Raw genomic sequence first — 24,141 nt, 5'->3', positions numbered from 1 at the left:
ATGAGAAAGAGAGACTGGTGGCAGTGGTGCTTGTTTGGCTCAGGAACAGTGAGTAATGAGGCTGAGGCGCACCCTGTCATTGTCCCAGTAGCAGCCTCTAGCCACAGACATACACAGACACACAGCAAACGTATCAGCTATCTCAAAACAAGACATTTATCTGACATTCAACACATGAACTAAGTAAATAATGTGAACTAAAAAGTTGTTTAAAAATTGAATTTGTATTGAGGTATGTAATAACTGCAACCCATTCAATGACAGACAACATGTCTTGGTGTGTGAAACACCAGCTCACAGCACAGTGTACTTTCAATCCAGTTAGATAATCCCTTTATCTCCTGATATTTTTGTATGATGAGGATACAGTGTTAACGCTGCAAACCACGAGTGAGTCCTGATGTATTCCATCATCTTCATATAATTCAAATCTGTCCAGTTCTTGCTAAAGCAAATTACAATTGTGCCAGTACTGGAATGGCCCACAGAGGCCCAAAATGTCTTTGTACAAATACCGTTAGGGGTCTTTCAGTACTTCTGTCAGCGATAACTAACAGCATAAACGACACACAAAAGTATGCCAGCACGATATTCCCATTTCTCTGACCATATCAAACAACAGCTGAGTTCACCTTGATATGTATTATAAAGTTTATCTGGGGGTTTCAAGGGGATACATACGATTTGTGCTTTGATACTTTGTTCTTTTGCCAAAATAAAAACAGGCTGGACATAAAATAGAAATAAAACCCTGCACAGAATGTCTCCCTGAAGGGAGCGGAAAAGGCCAGGGGTGGGACTGATCCAGAGGGACTCAGTTCTGGGGTCTATGATGCCAGGAAGAATATTTTGCAAAGCAATGGGAACGTGATTAAATGCAGTACGTGGAATTACTGTAGCAGCAACAGGAAGGAGACCAAAGAAAATGGGATCCACTGGGAGCGATCTGCCACATGAGCTGAGACTACTGTGATGAGTTCACACGTGGTCAAATCTATTGTAAAATGGGGCAAATCTGTCTCACACAATTAACACTAAATACACTCAAAGACTCAACTTGAACATGTTGAATGTGTGACTGCGAGGAGAACAGGAAAAAAAAATCTCTTTTTGTTCAGTTTCATAACAAGACTTCCAAAGCACCCTGAGACTCCAGTTCCACCACAGATCACTAGTAGACCTGATTACCTCTAATTATGTGAGTCTTCAGTCTTTAAAATATCCAAACAAAACATAAAAACAGCAGTAATTTAGAGGTAAATGACAAATGAGTAAGTTACTCTTACTAGATGCTTTTTTGGGGCAGTACACGTGCTCATCACTTTTTTTTTTTTTTTCACATGTTGGATTGTTATGCCAAACACACAAGGAACAACACTTTCCAGTGAATAACATGTGCAGAGCACCTTTAATTTTCCCACATACAATGATGAGTTGTCCTTCGGGTTAAGTCATATTTACTCCTGTAAAACGGAAGTCACACAGTCACACATTCTGAATTAGTTACACCAAATTTGCACTGAATTAGCCACATATGACTACTGTGTAAAAATCAGAGAAGTGATTCTGGCCACTTATTGAGGAAGGTTGTCAAGATAGAGCTCAAGAAAATAAGTTAGTGTCCTGGTAACAGTGCAACAGAATTAGCCTGTAAGCTACTCTATCATCTTCACCCCAGTTTGCAGGCTGATCTCTTAATCAGAGTCCAGAGTGTGCATAAGTCCTCATCTGAAGGCTGAAGGCTGAGGCTCTGTCCATCCTGCCAGTCCCAGCCATGAATATGGAGCTGTTCTGTGGCTGGGAGCTTGCTTATGTTTTCTGTCTGATATCTAGACCCCATTCCCATTTCAAAGAGAGGTCCACCCGGGGCCTTGACTTTTTGATCTGCCTGGCGACTGAGTCGACCACCTGCATGTGGGATCAGCTGCCAGCGAGAGCAGACAACCCCTCTGCTTCAAAATATACCCCCCCCCCCTTTTTTTTTTCGCTGCTTCATTGCCCTTCACTGTACCCCCTCCCTCCGTGAAGCTGCCAGGAGCCCCAACGGTCCTAACTGGGTCTGGAGCCGCATCCCAGTCCCAACTGTTCTGACCATGGGTGGGTGGGATGCTTGAGATGTTCAGTATAGTGGCGGGCAGGATCTTACTGCGGTCACAGGACCATTTAGTATTTATGAGATGTCACAGTGTCAGGCCTTTAAAAGGTCCGTGGCCTCACCAATCAAGGACAGTTATTCACAGTGGGAGCTGTAAGCCCTCCCAATGCAGTGTGTAACAAACCAACTTACAATATGCATCAAACTAGATCAAACTGTTGAGACACGTCTACGTTTCTGAGACCAGTTACAGGCCTATGACACAACCAATTAACAGCACCCATAATTGCGTTTTAGACTAATTACCCTCACTGGCAGTGATGAGTTTCACAGTTTGGAAGTTGTAACAATTTATTTCCAAACAAAGCAACAGCTATTTGAGATGTGCACTTTTCTGAATGTTTCCTACAATAAGTGATATTCACAGAGTCTTAAAGTTAATTGGCTTTCTTGAACCATGGCAGCTCACTTAATGAGTGTCTAATTGTTTCTCAGCAGGGGTGACAGCCATAAGGCCATAAGGCTATTTCAAGAAGAGGTGTTGTTGTAGTGTACTACATTGTCAATAAAACAGACTTCCTTTATCCTGTGAATCACAACAAATCCCGTCACTTGTGTCCATTTTTCTGGCCTGGATGACAACCCAAGTTCTGACATTGTTGTGTTCATTGACCCACTTACTCAGTTTAATGCCAAAAATGCTAAGTGTATGAGAGTTAATGATGTAAAGCAACTGCCCAAAAGCTCTTGGCTTAAACAAAACCAAAAAGTTAGCTATAAAAATTGGCTAACTGCTGTATTTAAACTAAAAGGAACAAAGTTTTTACTTAAGGAATGTGAATGTGCCTATTTCTGTCCACCTCAGGCTTATGTCTTATGTGTACGAGTCTTTTACGAACTGTTCTTCTGTTATCGCTACTTCAAGCAGGCGTGGATAGACAAAGCAAACACCATCCGACTCCCTGAACTAGTCAAATTACACTGACATTGAAAACAAATACACAATTAATCAAAAGGCAAAATGCCTGGAGGGAAGCACAGTTGGAGGTGGGTGTTTAGGAACAGTTGTCTGAAAGGGGCTGGTGGAAGAGAACATCATTTATGTATCGTGCACATCATTTTTCTGCTTTTCTGGTTAAAAATTACTTCAGAGTTGATGTTTCCAGACCACAACCTGAAAAAAAAAAAGAAAAAGAAAGGGGGTCGAAGGGTGCTCCCATCAAGCAGAAAGGCAGGCAGTAGTCAAAGAGGCTCGGCTTGCAGCCAGACCCCACTTTGGAAAGCCCTCATAAATCCTGATTTGTGCGGGGTGCTAACCAGAGAAGCTAAGGCACATCAAGAGGGGGGGGGGGGGGCTAAAGAGTAGGGGGGTGGCAGTATGCCTCCCTAAAATGCTACGTCTGATTAAGTCTTCCCATTAGGTGACAGCTGAACTTTAACATTAATATGATAATATTGAAATAAGTGCGTGTTATTTACTTCAGCACCAGAGGGGGTGGAGGGAAGAATAGAAGAAGGAGGAGGGAGTGATGAATGATTTCTGGACAGCTTTGGGTGACATACCAGGCGAGCTGACCCCCCCTTCCCTCCTCTTCCCATAATCAGACTTGACAAAATGGAGACATATGCAGAAATATTGGTTACAGTCGGCGTCACAGCCCTTCTCAGGCCTTCCCTTTCTACTATCTGCTGGCCGCCCTGTGAGCCGCCCTGCAAATTGTCTATGGGCACTGAAGCATCTATTTCAATTGGCACTTCCTTCCTGCCCGAGGATTTTACATTTAGTCGGTGTCATTTACATATTACTCTTAATCAAAATCCACAGCGGGCGACAAGGAGAGGGGGAAAAAAAAGGAAAGAGCAAGAAACAAAACCGTGGCGTCACGGTTCAGGGGTAAGCACACAGGCACTTTATGAAATGGAGATGTGACAAGGCATTATGGTGTGTATGTGTGTGTGTGTTTGTGTGTATGCGGCTGTGACTGTGTGCATGGTGTGTATTCGGAAGCGTGTGCATAAGATAATGCAAGGCCCATTGATGTATTTGTGTTTGAATGCTTGCGTTTGTGTCATTGTTGGACGCTGCCTTGCACATGAACTAGTAAGCAAGAGAAACAAAGACTACGGGCTGGATATGGGCAGTAAGTGCATTTTGTGAAAAACAAAGGAAAAGACGAAAAAAAAAAGAAAGAATGGAGACATGTACAGGGCGTACTTCTCTCTTCCAGCCTTTTTCTTGTAGGAGGCTTTACTGGGCTGTCCTTTTCTCCATCTGCCCAGGCTATTACTGTACCACAAATACTAAGGCATTCAACTGAACAGCCATTCACGGTAATTGTTAAGTTTACCCGGATGTAGTTACTCATTATGTTGACCAACAAGAATTATTAAAAAAATGCATAAAAAAGGAAACAAAAAAGAAAGTGTAAACTGCAGAAAAAGTACCCAAAATGTCACTTTTTACAGCATTTAGATTCCCAAGTGGTTGTTGATTAATAAATATAATACAATTAATGAAAAAAACTTGGGTGAACAACAAACAAAGCAAACAATTACAATTTACCTCACTGTAAAGAGAAATTGATTTATATAGGTTATCAACTCAAACTTTTGCTTAACAATGTATTAGGTTCTCTATTCATTCATGCAGAAGATTGCAACACTATTAAAGCCCAATGCAGACAAAAAGGTGCAGAAACAATGTCCATACCTGCCTCTTACCTTCTCAGCATGCCGGTAAGGATGCGGGAACTCTTGCCAAGGTTGGCGTCCGTTTCTCTCAGCTAGGAGGACAGAATTGAAGAAAGAGGTTTTAGTTTCTGTTCTGAACAAAGAGCAGAGCAATGATGCCAAACACAGTCAATTAATAAACCAAAGAGGATTAAAGTAATGATAACTGCATGACTACTATGAATTCGGTCAACTGTTTGAATGCAGAATCATAAGGAGACCTCTTTCTCTCAGATACCAAAATAATAAAATAACAATTTTCAGTGACTATTATACACAAGTCTCCCATTTACATAGGTTGTCTACATAAATCTCTACACAAAATATGGATGTAGGTACTGTGACTTCACTCATTTATTTGCAGCATGCTGTCTTGAAAGATTAAAATTCAAAATTTAGCTGTTGGTATCTTAGATTTGGGCAGCCAGTACTGATGTGGACGCAGCTTATCCTTTGTGGAACTCAGCTGTCACTCAAAATGGATTCATTCATCACAGTGTATGGGTGAGTTATCAAATAAAAAGTCAATCCTGTATCGCTGTCAGGAAGGGACAAAGTAGTTATAGAAATCAAAACCGCTATTCTGTAGCAAGCTGTCAATGTTTTTTTCTGGTGTAAAGTTGGGTATTTAAATATGAAGGTCTGTGGAGTCACAGAAGGTGTCAACTGAAGGAACAGAAACTGTTGCCACATCTGCACCAACAGAAAGGTGACCTGTGTACACAAGTGTACTGATCCATCCATCTGCTCCATTAAGAGTCACTTTCCTTTTTCCCCGTCATGAAACATTTGTAAAAGTCTGTGTGAATCTCATTCAGTAGCAGTCGTGTATCTCCTGAAGTTAACCTGGTGACATCTGATTGTCCAGTGGAGATGCTTCAATGGTTTACCTATTTAAGAACTGTTCCAGCCTCCGATAAAACATCGTACATTCTTGGACTTCATAAGTCAGTTCCCTGAGAGAGTGAAGACGCTTAATATTTATGCACCCAAAGATGAGGTATTCATCACTGTGGCCACACCATCTTTCATTCCAAGAACACCTTAATATCCCCTAAAAATGATTAAATCCAATAAGAACCTCTTTACAATTCTATATTTTGCAATGATTTGTGGAACTGGGCTTAAAGCTAAGTGCTCTTCTTTTCACTGAAAATAGTGGGTTTCAAGCTCAATAAATGAGTTGGAGATTCTAAGATAAGAGAATCTGCTAAATTTTCTCTCTTTTCTTTCTTTCTCTGTCCCCCCCCCCCCCTCTGGGGTCACGAGCATGTTTTCATTCCTCTCGATTATCAGATGCCGGGACTTTTACAGTAAAGTGATTTGGAAAAGATGTTGCCAACAGGATGTGAAAGAAAAAACAAAAAAAAAAAAAAAAAGAAATGAGCTGCCACTAACACATACCTGCAGTAGCATTTCTAGAGGATGATGGGGGAGTATGGGGAATAGTCACTGCAAAGAGCTTCTCTGTTTAGTCAGCTCCGAGTAATTCATCTTTATCTATCTCCAAGATAATAACAGCTCTCCCAATAAATTCACTTGAACTCAATATGTTTTCATCAGCGCATCATACTGTATTCTATTTTAATTCTAATTCCTCTCATTCACATCTCTTCTTCCCAAGCCCTGTTTTATGTTCTGGCTCATCTTGCAGCCATCTTTCTTAGCCTGCTATTTGCACGTTCTTGCCACCCCTTCTTTACTGCTGCTTTCTTCCTTTTTCTTCCATCTTTCCTTCCTACCCTCTGGCAGCCTGGGCTGAAGCGATGCATGTTGCCAGAGCCAAGGATACATGTGGTATGGGGTAGGGGGTGAGGGACCCAGGGTGTGAGCCCTCTGGCAAAGACAACAAGTGCATCAGTTGTCTGATGTCTGCCTCTACCCATAGATCTGTCCCCTTGACACTTTACACTTTCGCCCAAAATATATCTCGCTCTTTGAATCATCCCATTTTGTTTTACACCCCCCCCACCACCACAACCACCACAGCGTCTTAGCAAATCTTACGCCTTCCTCCTTAACCTGAAATGGAAACCGACTGGAATTTTTGTGCAGTCGTGTGTCTAAAATTAACTGTGGTTGCCTATATGAAGAGAATGAGAAGAGGTTGTTTTGCTTCTATTCTGTTTTTTCACACGCAACTCAAAAAAAAAAAAAGAAGAACAATCTCCAAAAGACACCCTTTGTTACTTTGCGGTACAAAAATGCATGCAAGCACTGTTAACATTACCTTAAATAAAAGTTTATTCAAGTGTAAAATGAAAAACAAACTGACTGATCTAGCAGGGCGGGGGGTGTTAAGGTTTGAGGATGAAAAGTGGAAAATAAACTTGGAGGCCAAAAAAGTTCATAAGCCTAAAGAGACTGATAAGGAAACTATGTTATTCCTTTTTATTTCCTTCCCAAAACCCACAATAAATCTTCTTTGTGTTATAATCAGTGCTCTTAACTGCCAGAATCCAGAACCTTTGGCCACTTTTACGTTTCATGTTGAGATTCCTTCAAATTTCATTAATGCATGCTGCCTAATTTTAGGCACAAATGCAAAAACAACACAAAGATCTGTTGAACAGAGAATACAGATAAAGGATAAATGCATTTAACTGCCAGCAGACTGTAGAAACTTCTAAGAAGGAAATATGCATTTGGGGGTAATAATTAATGAACTGTGCACGTGATGCTTTTTTGTTTTATGTAATAAGTAATTCCCACTCATAAATACATTTCTGTACCTGAATTATTAATCTTAGATGTAAATAACAACATAACTTAAACAACATGAGATACCTTCCACCTGCTGTCTGACTACCCATTACCCACCTAGTTAAACACTCAAGTGGTTCAGATCTGGAAGAACGGCCCTGTGAAATCTTCTATTTACTTCTATTTGTACCATAAAAGCTAAACAAAGGGCCACACCACCTGCTGGGCAACTGGGTTCGTGTATGTATGTGTGTTTCCACAATCTGCGTAAACTAGTGTGTGTTTTTATACTATTCATGGATTATTTCTGCACATTTGATCTATTCAATGCGAGAAAGTAGTTACCCAGCCCCTCCATTCTGTATCTGTACCTATTAGTATTATTATTATTATTAGTATTATTATCATTTCATTTTATTTGATTTACTTTTGCCCAACAAACTGCACTCAGCACTCAGTGTGTGCATTTGTGTACATGCTGTGGTGGGGGGGTTAAGCAAAGGAGACTCGTGGGAAGAGAGAAGTGAGAGCAAAAAAAAAAAGAAAAAAAAAAGAGGAGAGCAGGTACTCTCGGTAGACACTATGGACTGATTTGAAAGAAGATGTTTGATTTCCTTTGAAATCGCCTGCGCGAGGCCCTCTGCCATGTTGTGATCTTTAAGCATTCTGTGTTGAGTGGGCCAACAGGGCTGGGCCCCCTTCCTGTGTTTGGTCTGTTCTGTGTCTGCCTACCTGTCTGTTTGGCAAGCTGAATGTTAGGAGGGGCAGCACAAAAAAATAAATAAATAACAAAATCGGGGAGACTCTCTGAAGTAAAGTCGGAAGGAGAAAGTGAAACTGAAGGGGAATAGCGAGAGGTAAAAAGGAGGGAAGGAGAGGAGGGATGGCAGGAGGGAAAGTTAACCCCATTCAAAGGAAAGGAAGAAGATGAGGAAGTCCTGGAGAAAGGCTACAGTGAAGATGATCATAATTTCTTTGATGTGGCAAGAGAAGCGCCGCATTTCTCATCAACCAAAAGAAAAACATTGAAATTCAAACTGTGACCAATGGCTAAAAATATCTGCAAGACGCCAAAGCAGCAAGATCCATAAATAGACCAATCAGCTCGTGAAAGCAATTCTGCTGAGTCACTGCACGTGTGTGTGCGTGTGTGCACACTTGACTAAATCAAAAAGTGTTAAATGAGGACAGCTGTGCCACCTTATGGTTTTGCAAGCACTTGTTAGAACAGACGTCCCAGTATGTGCAGGTGTGAACTCACCCGTTCTCTGGCTCTCTGTATCTTCTCACGGTCGGTGTGCAGGTTGGCAAGAACCTCCTGTCCCACTTGTTCTGCAAAAGAGCACGCAGTATGAGTAATCTGCATGTCCAAAAGTGGCAAAAAGGGAAAACTTTAGAATTGTTGAAGCATAAAACCGAGGGGTAAGAAAAGTGTCGAGAAAAGACTGAATTCACTTAATAAGTAAACATCCACATTCTCGGAGTGCCGGCAACATTAGTAGTAACATCTAACAATTTTCAGACAAGTCATGCCTCAGCTGTATAAATCGCATAATTGTTTTTTTCCACCATAATAACCTAAGGAGAAATGTTTTTTTTTTTTTAAATGTGGGAAAGGTATTCATACGAGTAATATTTGCATTCTGATGGAACAGAGTGAACACAAAGAGTAAAGAGTGCTGGGAAGAAGTGTTGGTAAAGCAGATAATTGAATAACGCAGTCCAACCAAAAACTACTCAAACTCGTGTCAAAATTTGTTTTATGCGGATTTTTAAAAAAACAGTTCAGATATAAACAAACAATACTGAGAAATTGTATTAAAGAATGATAAATTCTTACAATTCTGTTTGTGTATATTTTCACAAAAGAATGTGTCATGACCTTTCTCAGTAATCAGCAGCAAAGTATTTAATTCTTCCATGACAACAATCAAATTTTTCTTATAATTGCTTTCTGCATGTCTCCACTGGGAGTTTGGACCACTTCTTTTCTATGATAATCTCCAGGTCTTTGAATTTGGAAGGTTCCTTTGCAACCACGCTGGTATTTATTTCCCTCCCCAGAATGTCAATGGGAATCAGGTCTGGACTCTGTTGAATTTTTCAATTAAACACTTTGGGTGTGCTCTTTAAGTCATTTTCTTGTTGGGAGGTCCAGTGCTGCCCCAAGGCCACATTTTTTTGCAGGCTGTCTGCTTTTCCAGGCATGATCCAAGGTTCAAGGATAACAACCAAGGCCATCATAAGGAATCAGACAATTTTGTCAACCAACATTTGCAGACACTCCCCACTACATAGATCTGGTCTGCAGTCATACGAGATAAAAAAAAACGGAGTCGTGTGGACACAGCAATGTGGCTTTCGTTAGGTGAAAAAAAGTTGAAGAATTCAACCTTAAAGAACACCATCCCAACAATTAAACCATGGTAATGGTAATGGGAATGGACTGCTTTGGGTCAGCCAAAACAGCATCAAGAGAGAAAGTGATCCAGTTACAGGACATGAATCCCAATGAGAATCTGTGAAGCGAATATGGGACCAAAGTGTTGGCTTGTGTGCCTTCCAACTAGGACTGGGCAATAAAACCATCGCAAAATTACAAAGCGCTTAGATTTATGTCGATATATAGATATATATCTATCTACAGAGACAGCTGTATGAACACTCCAGTCCAGTAGCTGGTGGTAATGCGCCTCTAAACTGGTTGCTAACCGCCTTAGAAAACCCAAAAGGAAAGAAAACATACAATGACCTACCAACGCTGTGAAAAGCATTCAAAACGAAGCAGAGATTACAACAATAGTTTTTTTTCAGATTACAGTTACAGATGTAACCGATGAGGTTTTGCATTCATAGTTTTTATTCAATGACAGCATGCTTTGCTTCTAAGTATTTTTGCACATTTGAGCATTTACATGGTGCCACTTCACTTTGGTTCGTAAAGTTGAACTGAATTTGTTCAGCATTAAACTCTATATCTTTATTATTATATAAAGATCGAGATCGATCAATGTAGGGTATAATGCTGTTTTGTCATGTCGCCCAGCCCTACTTGCAGCATCAAAGATCTGGAGATCGTTACAGAGGAGAAAAATTCCAAAAGTCCAATGAAGACATAAAAACATAATTTGCAATAAAAAAAAAAATTACTCTTTTTTTCCAATGGCAAATCAAAGCTTTTCCCATAATTACTGAAATGCTACAAATGATTCTGTAAATTGCATTTTTCATTAAAACAAAAATACTTATTTTAATTGATATTAATAACCATGATGAACCTGCCGCTATATTGTCTGTCGTCACATACATGTAATTTCCAGTCAGAGCAGACCTAAAAGAAAGAAACTATGCATCTAAAAAGGTCTAGAAAACAATACTCCAGCTTCCAGTCTGCTAGTGGAGCCCATTCAGCCAATATACAATTTACATTAATCCTTGTTAATTTCCATTTGTCGGTTTTAGATGTAAACACTTTGCCACACGGCTAATAAACATGCCTAACAAGGCACCTGACAAGCTTGGCAGTGGTCACTGTCACTTTCTTGGGTTGAGAATGAAAAAGGGAAGCAAAGACAAATAATAAAACACTCCCACCAATACGAAATAAAAACAACAAATGCTGCCATCAAGGTAACCATACTACAGCATTAGTGTTTAAAAAGGGGAAAGGAGAGGATGAATCAGAAAAAAAAAAAAAAAGAAAAAAGTGAAGAATCTTTACACGGATCAAAGACAGGCTTTCAAGCGCACCAAACAAATCCAGAATAAACAACACAGTTGCTGACTGTATTACACTACACAGGTGCCGCACACCAAAGGCCCACGTGCTGAGCGCCTGTTTGGGGGGAGCAGAGCAGAAATGGGCTACATCTGGCAGCTAAACAAGAGAAGAGAGAGAGAGAGAGAGAAGGATAGAGAACTAGAGATGGAGAAAAAGGATCAGGGAAAAGTAGAAAAAAGAGAAAGCACTGTCAAATGAACGACATTTGTCTCCAATTCATCCCATTCTTTTTATTCCCCTACACTGAAACCGACTCAAATGTGTCTCTTCCTGCCTTCATTAATTTCTAATCTGAGACGAGACAGATTGAAGGATACCCAGATTAAACAGTGCAGTCAGACAGTCACATGTGACAAATAGGGCAGATTAAAAGACTGAGTGCAGGTATTAATAACCATGAAAATACAAGCCCTCCCCCATCCTGATTGGAGAAGAACAAGGGATAAACAGGAAGGGAGTTGAAGCGGAAATCTTCTGTTGAAGAGACAAATAAGCACATTTATCCATCTCTGTCAGGGTTGTGGCTTTTTTTCAAGAAATAAATGAGTGTGACAAGCACCACAGGAGCAGAGGTTTTTTTTTTTTATGGCAAGTGCATTATTGGAAAGGTTTGTCGTGTGTGAAAAAAAGATGGATGAGGCGGTGGGGGAAAAGTCCTTTATAGATATTCTACGTGGACTATTGAGCAATCGTTCTGTAAGGAGACGTGTTTTGTAAGTATGGGTTCATGGAGGTTTGGGTGGCAAAAAAGGGAAAAAGAAAATGCAAGTAATCTCAGGAATGAGAATCAAGTTTCTGTCAAAACTAACGACGAGCCTGTATGAATGCAGCATCTACATCTGCCACGGCGTGGTTTTTTTTTTTTCAATAAAAAGTGACAAATCCAACATTTGCTGGAGAAAAAAAAAATAGGAAAATAAATATTTTCTCATAATTTAAGTGTTTTGTTTGAGTTACAAATCATTTTCACGCCCTCGCTCAAAGGGGGAGACTATTCTACAATACTCATAAAAACAGCATATTCACCGGAGCAGAGACAGCAGCGCAATGCCTGAAGACAAGGTGTCAAACAAATTCGAAACTATTAAGACAAATTATAAAACACTCAAGATGTAGCATTTGCTCAAAAGTGCCATTTTCAACAGAAAAGCATGATGACAGAGGTATGAAATATTTTGCAGTCACCCAAACAGCTTTTTGAGCCGACTGTCATAAAATGGTTTCACCGTCACCTGTTAAGACAAACATCTTTCTTGCATGTGTGGTCTCTCCCCAGCCCGACAAAATGTCTCATCGCTCCTTTAGGTTTCTCCCAACGCACTGACGTTTCCCAAGGGAATGTACAGTGTACTGATTGTGATGTATCCTCCCTCGTATCATTCAGTTCTCAGAATTCATCTGCACGTGCATTCATCTCCCGCAAGTCCCACTGACCGGTGTTCTGTGCAAGATTTCATCAAAACAAGAATTCGTACGAGGGAAGAAAGTAAATGTGCTGCTCTCATTCTGTAATATGCAGTTCATTATCATCACCACTGTGTATTTGATGTTAGTCTGGGCCGACGCTCGTGTGGATAAAACACAGCAAACGGGCTCCCGAAGAAAAACACGAGCTCTAAACTCTTGTTAATATTACTTTAAATGACAAATTGTTACAATGCTAACACCTAAAATCAGGACAGCGTCTACTAAGAAATGACTAAATCTAATCAAATATGACAAGGGCCGATATGTGGGTTAAAAAGAAAAAAACCCTACAAAAAGCTTTGAGTTGTTTTTATCAACTGTGCACTTTTTTTTTTTCAGGGAGGAAAAATCATTTACTCTTAATGTCGCTGACTTGTTGCTCGTTAGCGTATAAAATATTCCAAGCCTGTTTAAATGGCTATTAACAATTTAAATAACCCTGGCCCAGAGGCCTTGCTCTAACTCTCTTGTTAAAGATTCTCATCCCCCAAAGGTCCATTTAACAAGCCCATTATTCCATTCCATTACATTTACATCAGCAGCAGAGAGCCTTAATTTAACTTGTTCCTCTAATCTAACAGCGGAGAAGCATTTGTATAGAAAACAGGGCACAGAAATCAGATAGAGGGGGAAATAATATCGGTCTGAGGAATGCTTTCTTACAAATACACAGACGGACTTCTGATGAAGCCACGCGCAGCTCTGCCCAACTCAGTCGAAACATTTCCACTTTTGGTGAATAGTTATAAATTGAATGAAAAAATATTAGCTTTGCAGCATATGAAGGAATGTAATCTGTACTCATTGTTTGCTATTTTGGAGGCAAAAGTGTCAGATTTGCTCAGATCGTGCTTACTTAACTTAAGATAGTTGGTAAATAGGATAAAATAAAACCAATAAGGACTGGAGGTAGCAGATGGGCCTGAAAATCCTATGAGTTCAATTGTTATGCGTACCAAAGTCCACATGGATGTCAAACAACTGCTTGTTCTGTTTATATACAGAGATGTGACAACATCATATCTGAACAAAGATTAACATCTGGATGAATTCATAAAAAGGACAGACAGTAAAAGGAACAGTTGACGGACCCGAATCATATTCAAATATCACTTTCACAGTCATAGTGAGTTTTTAATGACATCTTTTTTTTTTTACATTGGTGAAATACCTCTCCAGTTAATATACATGCCATGTATGTTGAAAAATAACAGTGGTTTCACTTATTATCTGTCATTGTAAAGCGTTGTACACAGCAAACACCAAGAGTGAACCATGATTATCAACAGCCTATATCGGCGCATCATGGCGTGTTGCCCAAGGAAGCAAACAATTCCAGTAGCATCTACACGTCTGTATCCTTCAACTTCCTCCAGTCTGTGGACACTTTAAATTGGAGGTATCATCTATTTTACACGAGCTTTCTCACAGCAGTTACACATTGTCAAAGAACCCAGAGTTTTCTTTCTGTTGGAGTTATTTAACTTGCTCCCTGTGTCCCAAGAGCCAACAGGGTACAAGACCTGTTGAGCTCTGAGGCTCAGAAGAGCTCTTTCTTTTTATTAAGAAGTTGAGACCACTTTTTGAAGGTTACCACACACACTTACAACTGAACACAAGCCACACATGCCAACAAACGGGGTATGGAGACCCGTGGGGGGAAGTAAGGAGGAGCCTGATAAAGGTCAGATCACACATTTTCCCCGTCTCAAACTCACCATTAGTCACACACAAACACACATTGAGTGCAGCAGTCAACTTATATGCCTGTGACTCCCAGGTGAATAAAGTTATCTGTCTTTGTACACGCTCTAAGAAGCTTTATTTTTGTTTGAAGGACTTTTCAAGCCTACAACTGCCTGGTGACACGCTTTCATTACCGTATCAAGGTTTTGCCCGCATTGAGATGTATGTGTAATGCTGAGCCCACAGGCCAGGAGGCCGGCTCATTGGTGATGAGCGGTAGCTCAAAATAAAGAAGCGCCAACTGCTAGGTCACGTGGGAACTGTAACATGTGGGGGCTCAGTGTTATCATCGACAAATTGCTTATAACAGCTTTTATTGCACAGCAATCAGGAATTCATATAGCAAAGAAAGCAATTAACGATGAGGCAGGGAGTGCAGCGCCCTCGCACCTGTTTTTCTTTTTCAACCTTAAATGTTTAACATCAATTTCTCATTCACAGTGCATGAATACAAAGGTAGCGTCGGGGACGTGACCTTTAAAAGAGGAGGTAAGGGAGGATATTAAGCACTTAAAAAGCCCCAAAACAAGGAATATTTTGTTTAAAGTGAATCTGCTCCATTTTAGTCTATCCTTACTGAGCACCCTTTCCTCTTACATGCATTCGAGCGGCGGTGGGCAGTCAGGGTGGATTTCTAGGGCCTTTCTTCACTCTACCAGGCTGTGTTTTATTCATTGCATGCGCCCTGACCCCGCAGAGCTCCTGTTCTAACAAATCACTTCTGATTAAGACAGATCTCCGTTAGTCAGCCACTCAACTTGGCTTATTCATCATTCTACAGAAAATATCCCTCTCTGCTCCCCCGGTCCCTCCTCCTCCCAGCTCGTTTGCCTGTCCGTCAGACCAAAGCAAAGCACAAAAGAAATTTCCGCTGTTGTTTTAAATGGCTGATTATAGACAATTGGTGGATGGAGAGACGTAAGGCCGTGTTATGGGTGATAAGACGCAAGTTTAATGGGTATAAATGACCAGGCCTGTACGAGAGCAGCTGGTAATAGAACCATTTGTTTAAAGCTGTACCAGGGTGGAGACAACTGAAAGCTACATTTTCTTTCTATTTGAGCTGCCCCTCCTCCTTTCCCTTCACCTCAACCTCAAACTCGAATTCTCACACCGCCAGATTTACATTCTTTTTTTTATTAAACAAAAGAGGTCCCCTTCACCCTTTTTCAATGAGAATTGATGAGGCTTGGTAGGGAATTGCTTGTTTTACATTTATGAAATTACCCATACCTACAAGTCCCAGTGGACGAGCTGCATAAACGTGGACACAGTCAGTGACATATTACACTGCTTTCCTGGGGCTAGCGACAATAGTATGAAAATACTTACTGTATATGTTATTAACAATGGAGTTACAGTATTCATATGCAAAGTTCTGCAATAACAAATAGCAGCACACTCTACTGCGCCAAGGCATCTCGACAGCCACAAAGCTATTGTGTTAAAATGTCCAACAAACCAAATTAAATTAACCTGAACGACAACCCTACTGGTGGCAAAGGGTTGAGAGGCAGTAGGAGTGAGTGGAAAATGAGGGTTCCAACAAGCAAATTGCCTGGACTTAATCAACCAGTCTCACTGAACCATCCAAATGAAAACTAATGGACTTGGATGCTTGCAGTGATTGCCCCGCACGCAACAATGTGCAGGAAGGAGCCGCACTTTCTGAGCTCCTCAATTAAAAAACGGGGAATTTCTACAGACGGCTGGTCAGCGCGTGCACCTATTCCACCACCAATCATACTCCGACTGGTCAATTGTGAAGCTCAAACATAGCTGACTTATTAATTCCATTTCCAGCGCTGGAAAATGTTTTTTTTATGTGTTGATTAAACTTGGTAGAAATTGTAAAAAAAATGTATGAAGTGTAGAATCAAAAAGTCATATTCGAACAATCTAATTTGTGTATGCATTATTCATGGTGCTGACATTTGTGTCATGCAATTGTGCTGGCCACTGTTACTAAAATATACAAAAATAAACAGCGCATGAATGAAAGAAAATAAACACCACAACATTAAACTTTATTCAGCCACAATAAACCTAAATAATAAATCCAGAGTTTAAGTGCTACTATTTAAATAATTAGATTTTATTATCAATTAAGGAGCTATATAAATGATTGCGCTTCAGAGTATAAACACTGTAACCACATATGACCATATCTGAGCTGCTAATGCTAAATATCTGTAAATACAAGACCGTATAGCAGGAAAAAGTAAATAAAAGCACAATTTGTTGGATTTAAACGAGAACGTCATATATGAAGCTGAGCTATACCGGTGATGACTTAGGGAAAATGACGAGAACTGCAGGGGAAAACAATTTGTCAGATGGTTCTAATCAAACATAACATCTGATTTAACAAACCCAAGTGAATACTGAGGGAGAAAAGTTCAGAAATGGACTCAGAGAAGGATAAACGGAGGCGGGGAAAGAAGAAAGAACAGACTTAAAGCACCTCTGGTTCGTTTTTAACAGTTTAGGAGCGTTAATCATCCCATTACTGTTGATTAAAGGCTTTTACGTCTCTAATCAGAAAGTTGACAGGCAGATCAAAGAGCCAAACACAAATTTCTTGCCTTTTAATTATCTGTACAACACTACACCTCGGGCAGCTCTTCCCTCCCTATCTCCTTAAACTCAGTGAAAGGCTGCAAAGAGAGATCTAACATTCTGCAACAGTTCATTATCCAATAAAATGGGGGAGAGAAAGCACACACAAAAAAGCTTCAAGTCTTTATGATGAGTGAAGACCTAGGGGAGGCCTGCAATCTTCCCCATTAACATGTCCTGAAATGGAACACCTTAATTATGTTTGTCAAAATCGGAACTGGTGTCAAGCTCATTTGCATATTTGACAAGGCCTGTTGGGAGCCTCCCTCTATGCAGAGAGCTAAAAGTGTTCTACACTTTTCAATACCTGCTGATAATGGCCTTTTGTTGCTAAATAAACTAAATAAATGTGTGAAATGGGCTTTGTTGGATTTGCCCACCCAGCTTCACTGCAGAACTGACTCAAACACTGAGTGAGATAAAGACAAAGAAAGTCCTAAATCAACCGAAGCAAATAAGCAAATGCTTGATCACCACTTTTCAAATCAATGGGGATGTGCCGCCTTCTGCGGCCCGACTGCCAAGCTGTTTCCTATGTGTACATGTGAAAACTCTGTACTACACTTACAAAAGATTTGGCATTGCTTTGGAGGTTCTGAATAGTGTTCCTCACCAGATTCACCACAACAACAGATTGCAAACTCACTTAAGATCAAATTTGGTTAGAATTTGTGAAAGCTGTGGACAACGCTCCCAAACGCACTTCAATTAACAGCTAACTAAATCAATTCCTGATGTGTAAAATAAGTACGGTTGAAAATAAACCAACAGCTTGTCGGGACACTGAACTGTCTGCAGCAGTTATCTTATAAGACAGTACCAAAAAGGCCGGCTCAGTCTCCAGTTGTGAATGAAGGTAATTATCATGTTTCCTACAGGCAGGATTGCTGATATTTTATTTTTTTCCTCAAAGTAATTCCATTTTTCAAAGTTGCCAACACGCTATTTTCACCGCACTCACAATAAAAGCAAAAAGATCTAATTTAAGGACATAATGTTGTAAAATTTCTGACCTTTCAGTCAGGAACTAAACTGGCGAGTAACTAAAACTGCAGTATTGTTGGACCAAACTTAGGAAAGTTGGATTTCAGGGAGGGGCCTGTTTCAGACAGAGGATGATCTGAGGGACTCGATCAACTGCACCAACAATTCGGAATCTATTGATGAGACAAACATTGCATAATTAGACGATACATATTCCATCCATCTATGTTCTATACCCACTTAATCCAATTAAGGGCCGGGGGGGGGGGTTGTGGAGCCTATCCCAGCTGTCAATGGGCGAGAGGTAGGGTACACCCTGGACGGGTCGCCAGTCCGACACAGGGCCACACAGAGACAAATGAGACACACTCACTCCTAGGGATAATTTATAGTCACCAATTAACCTGACATGCATGTTTTTGGACGGTGGGAGGAAGCCGGAGAAAACCACTGGGGAAACATACAAACTCCACACAGAAAGCCCTAGCCGGGAATCGAACCTGGGACCCTCTTGCTGTGAGGCGACGGTGCTCACCACCACATCACCGTGCAGCCTGAGATACATAATTTTTTTTCCATCAAAATAATTCTAAACGCTTTAAAATGGCTTAAATGCATCTCAGCTTTTGTCTCATTTAAAATGCATTGATACATGGATATGGGAATAAGCCCCAACTCTCTCCCCACCACTTGCCCAACTGCAGCTGCTCACCCTCAAATCTGCTCAAGCACTCTTGACACTTCGTCTTGACTTAGTTATCAAACAGCTGCCAACATCTCGTTAATGTAAGTTAACCCGTGTTAGCCATCAACAGCTAAGACAAATCCCATCGCACAAGTTGACAAGACCGGTTCCTCCGGTTATTTGTGCAACTGGCTGTGTAATTCAGGGTGTTAAACTGTGTTCATGTTCCCTTCAGTTAAATCAAGAAAAAACTGAGGTCATTGTGTTTGGCAACAAAGAGAAGAGGTTTGCTGTCAGTAAACACCTTGAGTCACTATCTCTAGAAATCAATCACCAAATCACCATGCCTCTCAATTTCATGTCCCAAGCAGATCAGGAGAAGCTGATTCATGCTTTCATCTCCAGCAGACCTGACTACTGTAACGGTCTTCTGACTGGACTCCCCCTAAAGAGTCTCAAACAGCTGCAGCTCATTCAGAACGCTGCAGCCCGAGTTTTAACCAGAACAAAGAGATCAGATCACATCACCCCAGTTCTCAAGTCTTTACATCGGCTCCCGGTCAGATACAGAATAGATTTTAAAGTTCTGCTACTCGTCTACAAATCACGGAATGGTTTAGGTCCAGAATACATGAATGACATGCTAGCTGAGTATCAACCCAGCAGAGCTCTGAGATCTGCTGACTCAGGTCAGATAGTGGAGCCCAGAGTTCAAACTAGACACGGTGAAGCAGCTTTTAGCTGTTATGCTGCACACAACTGAACAAACTACCAGCAGAACTGAAATCAGCCCCAACTGTAAGCACTTTTAAATCCAGGTTAAAAACATTTCTCTTTTGGTGTGCTTATGGTTGAGTTTATATTTTTCTTTTTCCGCTCTTCTTTGATTGCTTTTAACAGTGTTTTAATTTTTATTCTATTTTTTTTATTCTCTTTAAATTGCTTGTTTTTATGCTGCTTCATGCTGTTCTTTTAAATGTCTTGTTTTTATGTAAAGCACACTGAGTTGCCTGTGGTATGAAATGCGCTATATAAATAAAGATGCCTTCCCTTGCCTTGCCTCTGCGGTATCAACAGTAACAAACCCTATTTTCACTGCAACGGGAATAGTTGCTCTATCATGAAAGATGACACATCAAATTCTTCTCAACAAATCTAAGGTGCACTGAGAATTGGATTTAAACGAGCAACAGTGGAGCCGATTGTGAGGGCACCACATCACTTTGGCCTGTTGAAAGACAGCACAAACACAAGTTTGTGTTTTACTTTGGGGTATTACCGTCACACTTCCCTGCGATGGCAAAAGGAAAATAATACTGCTATTATAGAGGGCATGAGACACAGAAAGGACAAACAAAGGAAAGACACATGATGTGTTTCAGTTCACAATGACTGAGGCCAAAGAGTTGAAGGCAGATTACTGTCAGCTGCCACTGTGAATTCACATAAAATGCGCAACATGTGATGGCATGTCAAAGGACTCGTGCACAGCGTACATTGTTCGTTTGTGCTTACTTTGCATGGTGCCAGTCCAACCTTTTTTGGCATTCCCAGTCGAATAACACTGCATTAGAGAGTCAATGAAAATTCTGTTGAGTACATTTCCCTCCTCAAATTAAAGGAGTGCAGGACAAAATATACAATTTAATAAAGTGAAGCTGTTTTTTCACTCCAAATAATTACATAATTTATTCATAAACTTACATAAAAAACAAACAAACATTGAAATCTCTTACCCTGCAAGGCTACAGAATCATATGCAATGATTCTTTTCTCTCTTGATAATGATTCAAGAGGGGTTGCTAAAGCATATCAGAGCTGATTTTTACTTTAGGTTATAACAAAAAAAAAAAGCAATTTTATCCAAATACACGTGTAGGTAAACTGATTCGACCCCAGAGTCAGTATTCAATGACAACATTGTGCAACCTGTATGACCTCCCATAAATGTTCCTGGTAAATTAAATTTCCATCTACTCTCTTGGATTCTTCAGTCCATCTCTCGTGTGCAGATGCACCTAGCTCACAAAAGTTCATTAGATTCTATGTTAATTTAGCTTTATTCAAATTTCAACAAAGACCTTCTTTTGGACTAAAAGTAAAATGACTTTTTTTTTTCGCTTTCAGGCAGCTCTTTTATGTTTGCCTTGCGCAACCTTGAAGACTTGCATATATAAAACAAATAATAAAACAACTACGATCACCTGTCTAGAAGGCAGAGGAAGATTTCTGAATTTTTCAATAAATTGACTAACTGTAATATAACCAAAATAAATTAAATCTAACGCTGCACATTACTGCCGGGCTGACAAGTGTCTCCTGCTCCTCGTCATTAACTAAAACAGCCTAAGTGAAAACTCAACACGCCTGCCGCCATTTCCCACACTAATGAAGCATATCTAAGTTTTAAGACAAGGCAGAACAAATTTAATCAACCTTCTAAGGGGCCCTGGCACCATCAAATTAATTATTCATAAAGGACAAGATATCATAACTCAATTGTCAACTCTAGCTGTCCGACTTTTTCAAACCTCCCCTGCCCACCGCACTCTTTTGTCTGGAGCGCTCCCCCCCCCCCACATAAAGCAGTTCCTTTGCTTTTAAACCATCACAAAGCAATAGACATCGTCATTGTAGCTGAGGAGCAAAAAAAAAAAAAAGAAATTTGCTATTTTTGGTTTTGTTTTTTGAAGTCTGCCAATGAAAATTACAGCGCGGTAGAGGAGAATCTCTACAACTTGTGTAGTTCCCTGAGGGTTTTACGGTGCGACGGGGCCAGCTTCACCATATAGAAAAAAGACAGATGCGCAGAAAGAGTCATCAGGTCTGTAATACCACGCAGCCTTAGATAGCTCTCATTTTCCCCGCTTGAATAATCCATGCCATCTGGCAAAGCTAATCCCGCCATAACGTTGTTTAGACAGGTCGTAAGTGGGGCAAATTCTCTTTTACATGCAGTGGTTCTTTTGGCCAGGTGTCAATTTTCCTTCAGGGGTAGGATGGAGGTATGGGACCCTGTCATGATTGACTGGAACAACAGTAGCCGGGCATGGTTACAACACCCTACAGAGAGCATATAAAAAAAAAGACATATGCTGATTCCCTATACGAGCATGTGGGATCCCGGACAAACCAGCATGTGGTCAACACAGCCAGAAAGCCGAAAAGGAAAAATAACAACCAAAAACGTTAATGCTTTCAGTATCAATGCATAAAGCACAAACTCTCTGCAGATGGTGAAAGAAGATCACTCAGCGGAACGGCAAACTTGCATGTGGCACATACTATACTTGCATCTCTCCCCAGTAAACACATCCGTACTACTGGCATGTATACAAGTGCTGCATCTGCTCAGAAGAGAAGGTGTGTTTGGAACAATAATCATCTGAAAGTACATCAATCAATTAGCCTTACAAACACAGATTCAGGCTAGCAGTCAGTTGCTATTTACTCTGCCTCAGGTGACAAAATCTTGGCATACCCAAGGAACTGAAATCAAAAAACCACTCATACTGTTCTTGACTACATTCTAAAAAAAGCAACAAGGTGATATAATGCTCATCTATAAAAGTTTAGAATTATTCAAGAGTTCTAAAAATATACACTGTCCACTCTCAATATGACTGTGCAGCATCTGATATATGCACAAATTTGATGGCTGGCACGCTGCCAGCCAAATTAAGCTATCTCACTTTCAGCGTTTGAGATGTTTTACATGCGCTATTGTGAAGAGAACATTGGTTTATGACATTTGAAAATCACTGCATTCTTTTTTTATTTATTTTTTTATTTGCATTTTACACAGCGTCAAAACTTTTTTGGAATTGGGTTCATACTACCTCACTAAATTGTCGGGAATGGTTTGAGGAACAAAAGTTTAAGATGTTGACTTGGACTGCAAACCCCCCAGAATTCATACGAATCCATAAACACTCCACATTACAGCTTACAGGACTTTGAGGATCTGTGGTTCATGTCTTAGCATCTGGCAACAGAGGACACCCTCAGAGGTCTTGACTCTGTGCCTCAGAGGGTTTTCAGTTATTTTGGATCGCCCCAAAGGGACCTATTTAGTATTAGACATAAGGTTTTATTGTTATGGCTCATCCGTGTATTAAACAAAAGCAGACCCAAGCAGATAATATATTAACTTCTCTTTGACAAGAACCAAAAAAAGAAAAAGCACAACAACTAGAAACTAGAATTAGAAATTCAAAAGATGGCGCAGCTCCTGCAAACATCTTCTGCATGGGATAAAAGATATGATACATGATGGTACAGTTATTGCAAGTGCAATGTGAGCCACGACAGCGGACAGTCATTGCATGCTCCATCCCCTGATTGTAATTGAGGCCGACGCGTGACAGCCCCCCCTGTGCCCTCTCGGCAGTGGCCTGGGGCATAGGACACGCTGACAGTGGAGGCACTGGAGACAGCAGCACAGGGTCCTGGCCTGGCACGGCCATGCCATGCTACCCTTTGGGGCACTGACCCTCTCACTTTCAACCCGCCGCAACTATCGCTGCCTCACCTCTGTCACCAGGCATCTAAGAGGCTAACGAGAGGGCAGCCGAGACTGCTTAACAATTCCACCACATCCGCTGGCTGGGTATGCAAGCAGCTCTCCTTTTTTTTTTTTTTTTTTTGCATCTCTACTGTCAGTGTTCCTCTCCCCCTGCTCTGAGACCTTTGGTGAAATATATGTCAGCCCGAAGAGAAAGGGCGCTCATCAACACTTTAAACCTGGGAGGTATATTAATGCTGTGATGATTTCCTGCAGGAGGGAAGAAAAAGTCCTTTGTCCTCGTAGAGAGCGATAAAGGACAAAGCCTTGGACAACTTTTAAGGCTGTTAACTTTGGCTGGGCTTGTGTGAAAGAAATGTTTAAAATTATAGACGCTCAAGGCATTTATCTAATCTCATATACAACACTGTGCCTCAAAACCTCAGCAATATAATGGAAATGTAATTTTTCCCGTCATGTGCTTCTAAAAGACGCAATAGTTATATAAAATTTCTTATGATCACTACATAACCAAGATGAACAGGAATTACATGAAGCGGGAGAAAAGCAAGGGAATTTCAAGGAAGGAACAAGCGTGAGGGAGAGAACATGAATTGTTGCATTTCTCCACACAGATCTGCCCCACCAGGAGCTGGGTTACAAATGAAACTTCACTTCTACACCAAGAGGGAGTGAAAACCAACAGGGGCCTTCTGGTATCTAGTTGGAGATACATAATTAAAGGAACACAGACAGGGAGCATGTTATTATCAATGTTTTCATTAGACCAAGTTAAAACATTGGTCTCCCCCAAGACCTATAGACAA

The 24,141-nt window shown here is 40.6% G+C and overlaps 1 protein-coding gene across 5 annotated transcripts in view; it reads right to left on the bottom strand.

Moving 5' to 3' along the window:
• vti1a (vesicle transport through interaction with t-SNAREs 1A) overlaps nt 1-24,141 on the bottom strand; it is a 113,280-nt gene that overhangs the window by 30,012 nt on the left and 59,127 nt on the right. For 2 of the 5 annotated variants that reach the window (XM_075458105.1, XM_075458107.1), the window contains 2 exons: nt 8,790-8,860; nt 4,806-4,878 (listed from right to left, as the gene is read on the bottom strand). In XM_075458105.1, coding sequence (XP_075314220.1) covers nt 4,813-4,878; nt 8,790-8,860 — 137 coding nt within the window. In that variant the 3' untranslated portion in view covers nt 4,806-4,812. The remainder of the gene's footprint in view (nt 1-4,805; nt 4,879-8,789; nt 8,861-24,141) is intronic. The other 3 variants (XM_075458103.1, XM_075458104.1, XM_075458106.1) reach the window with 2 other exon arrangements.

The sequence above is a fragment of the Odontesthes bonariensis genome, chromosome 23 (genome assembly GCF_027942865.1).
Source record: "Odontesthes bonariensis isolate fOdoBon6 chromosome 23, fOdoBon6.hap1, whole genome shotgun sequence".
Taxonomy (NCBI): Eukaryota; Metazoa; Chordata; class Actinopteri; order Atheriniformes; family Atherinopsidae; genus Odontesthes; species Odontesthes bonariensis.
Note: the sequence above shows the minus strand (reverse complement) of the source record. Positions and strands in the feature narration are given on the sequence as shown.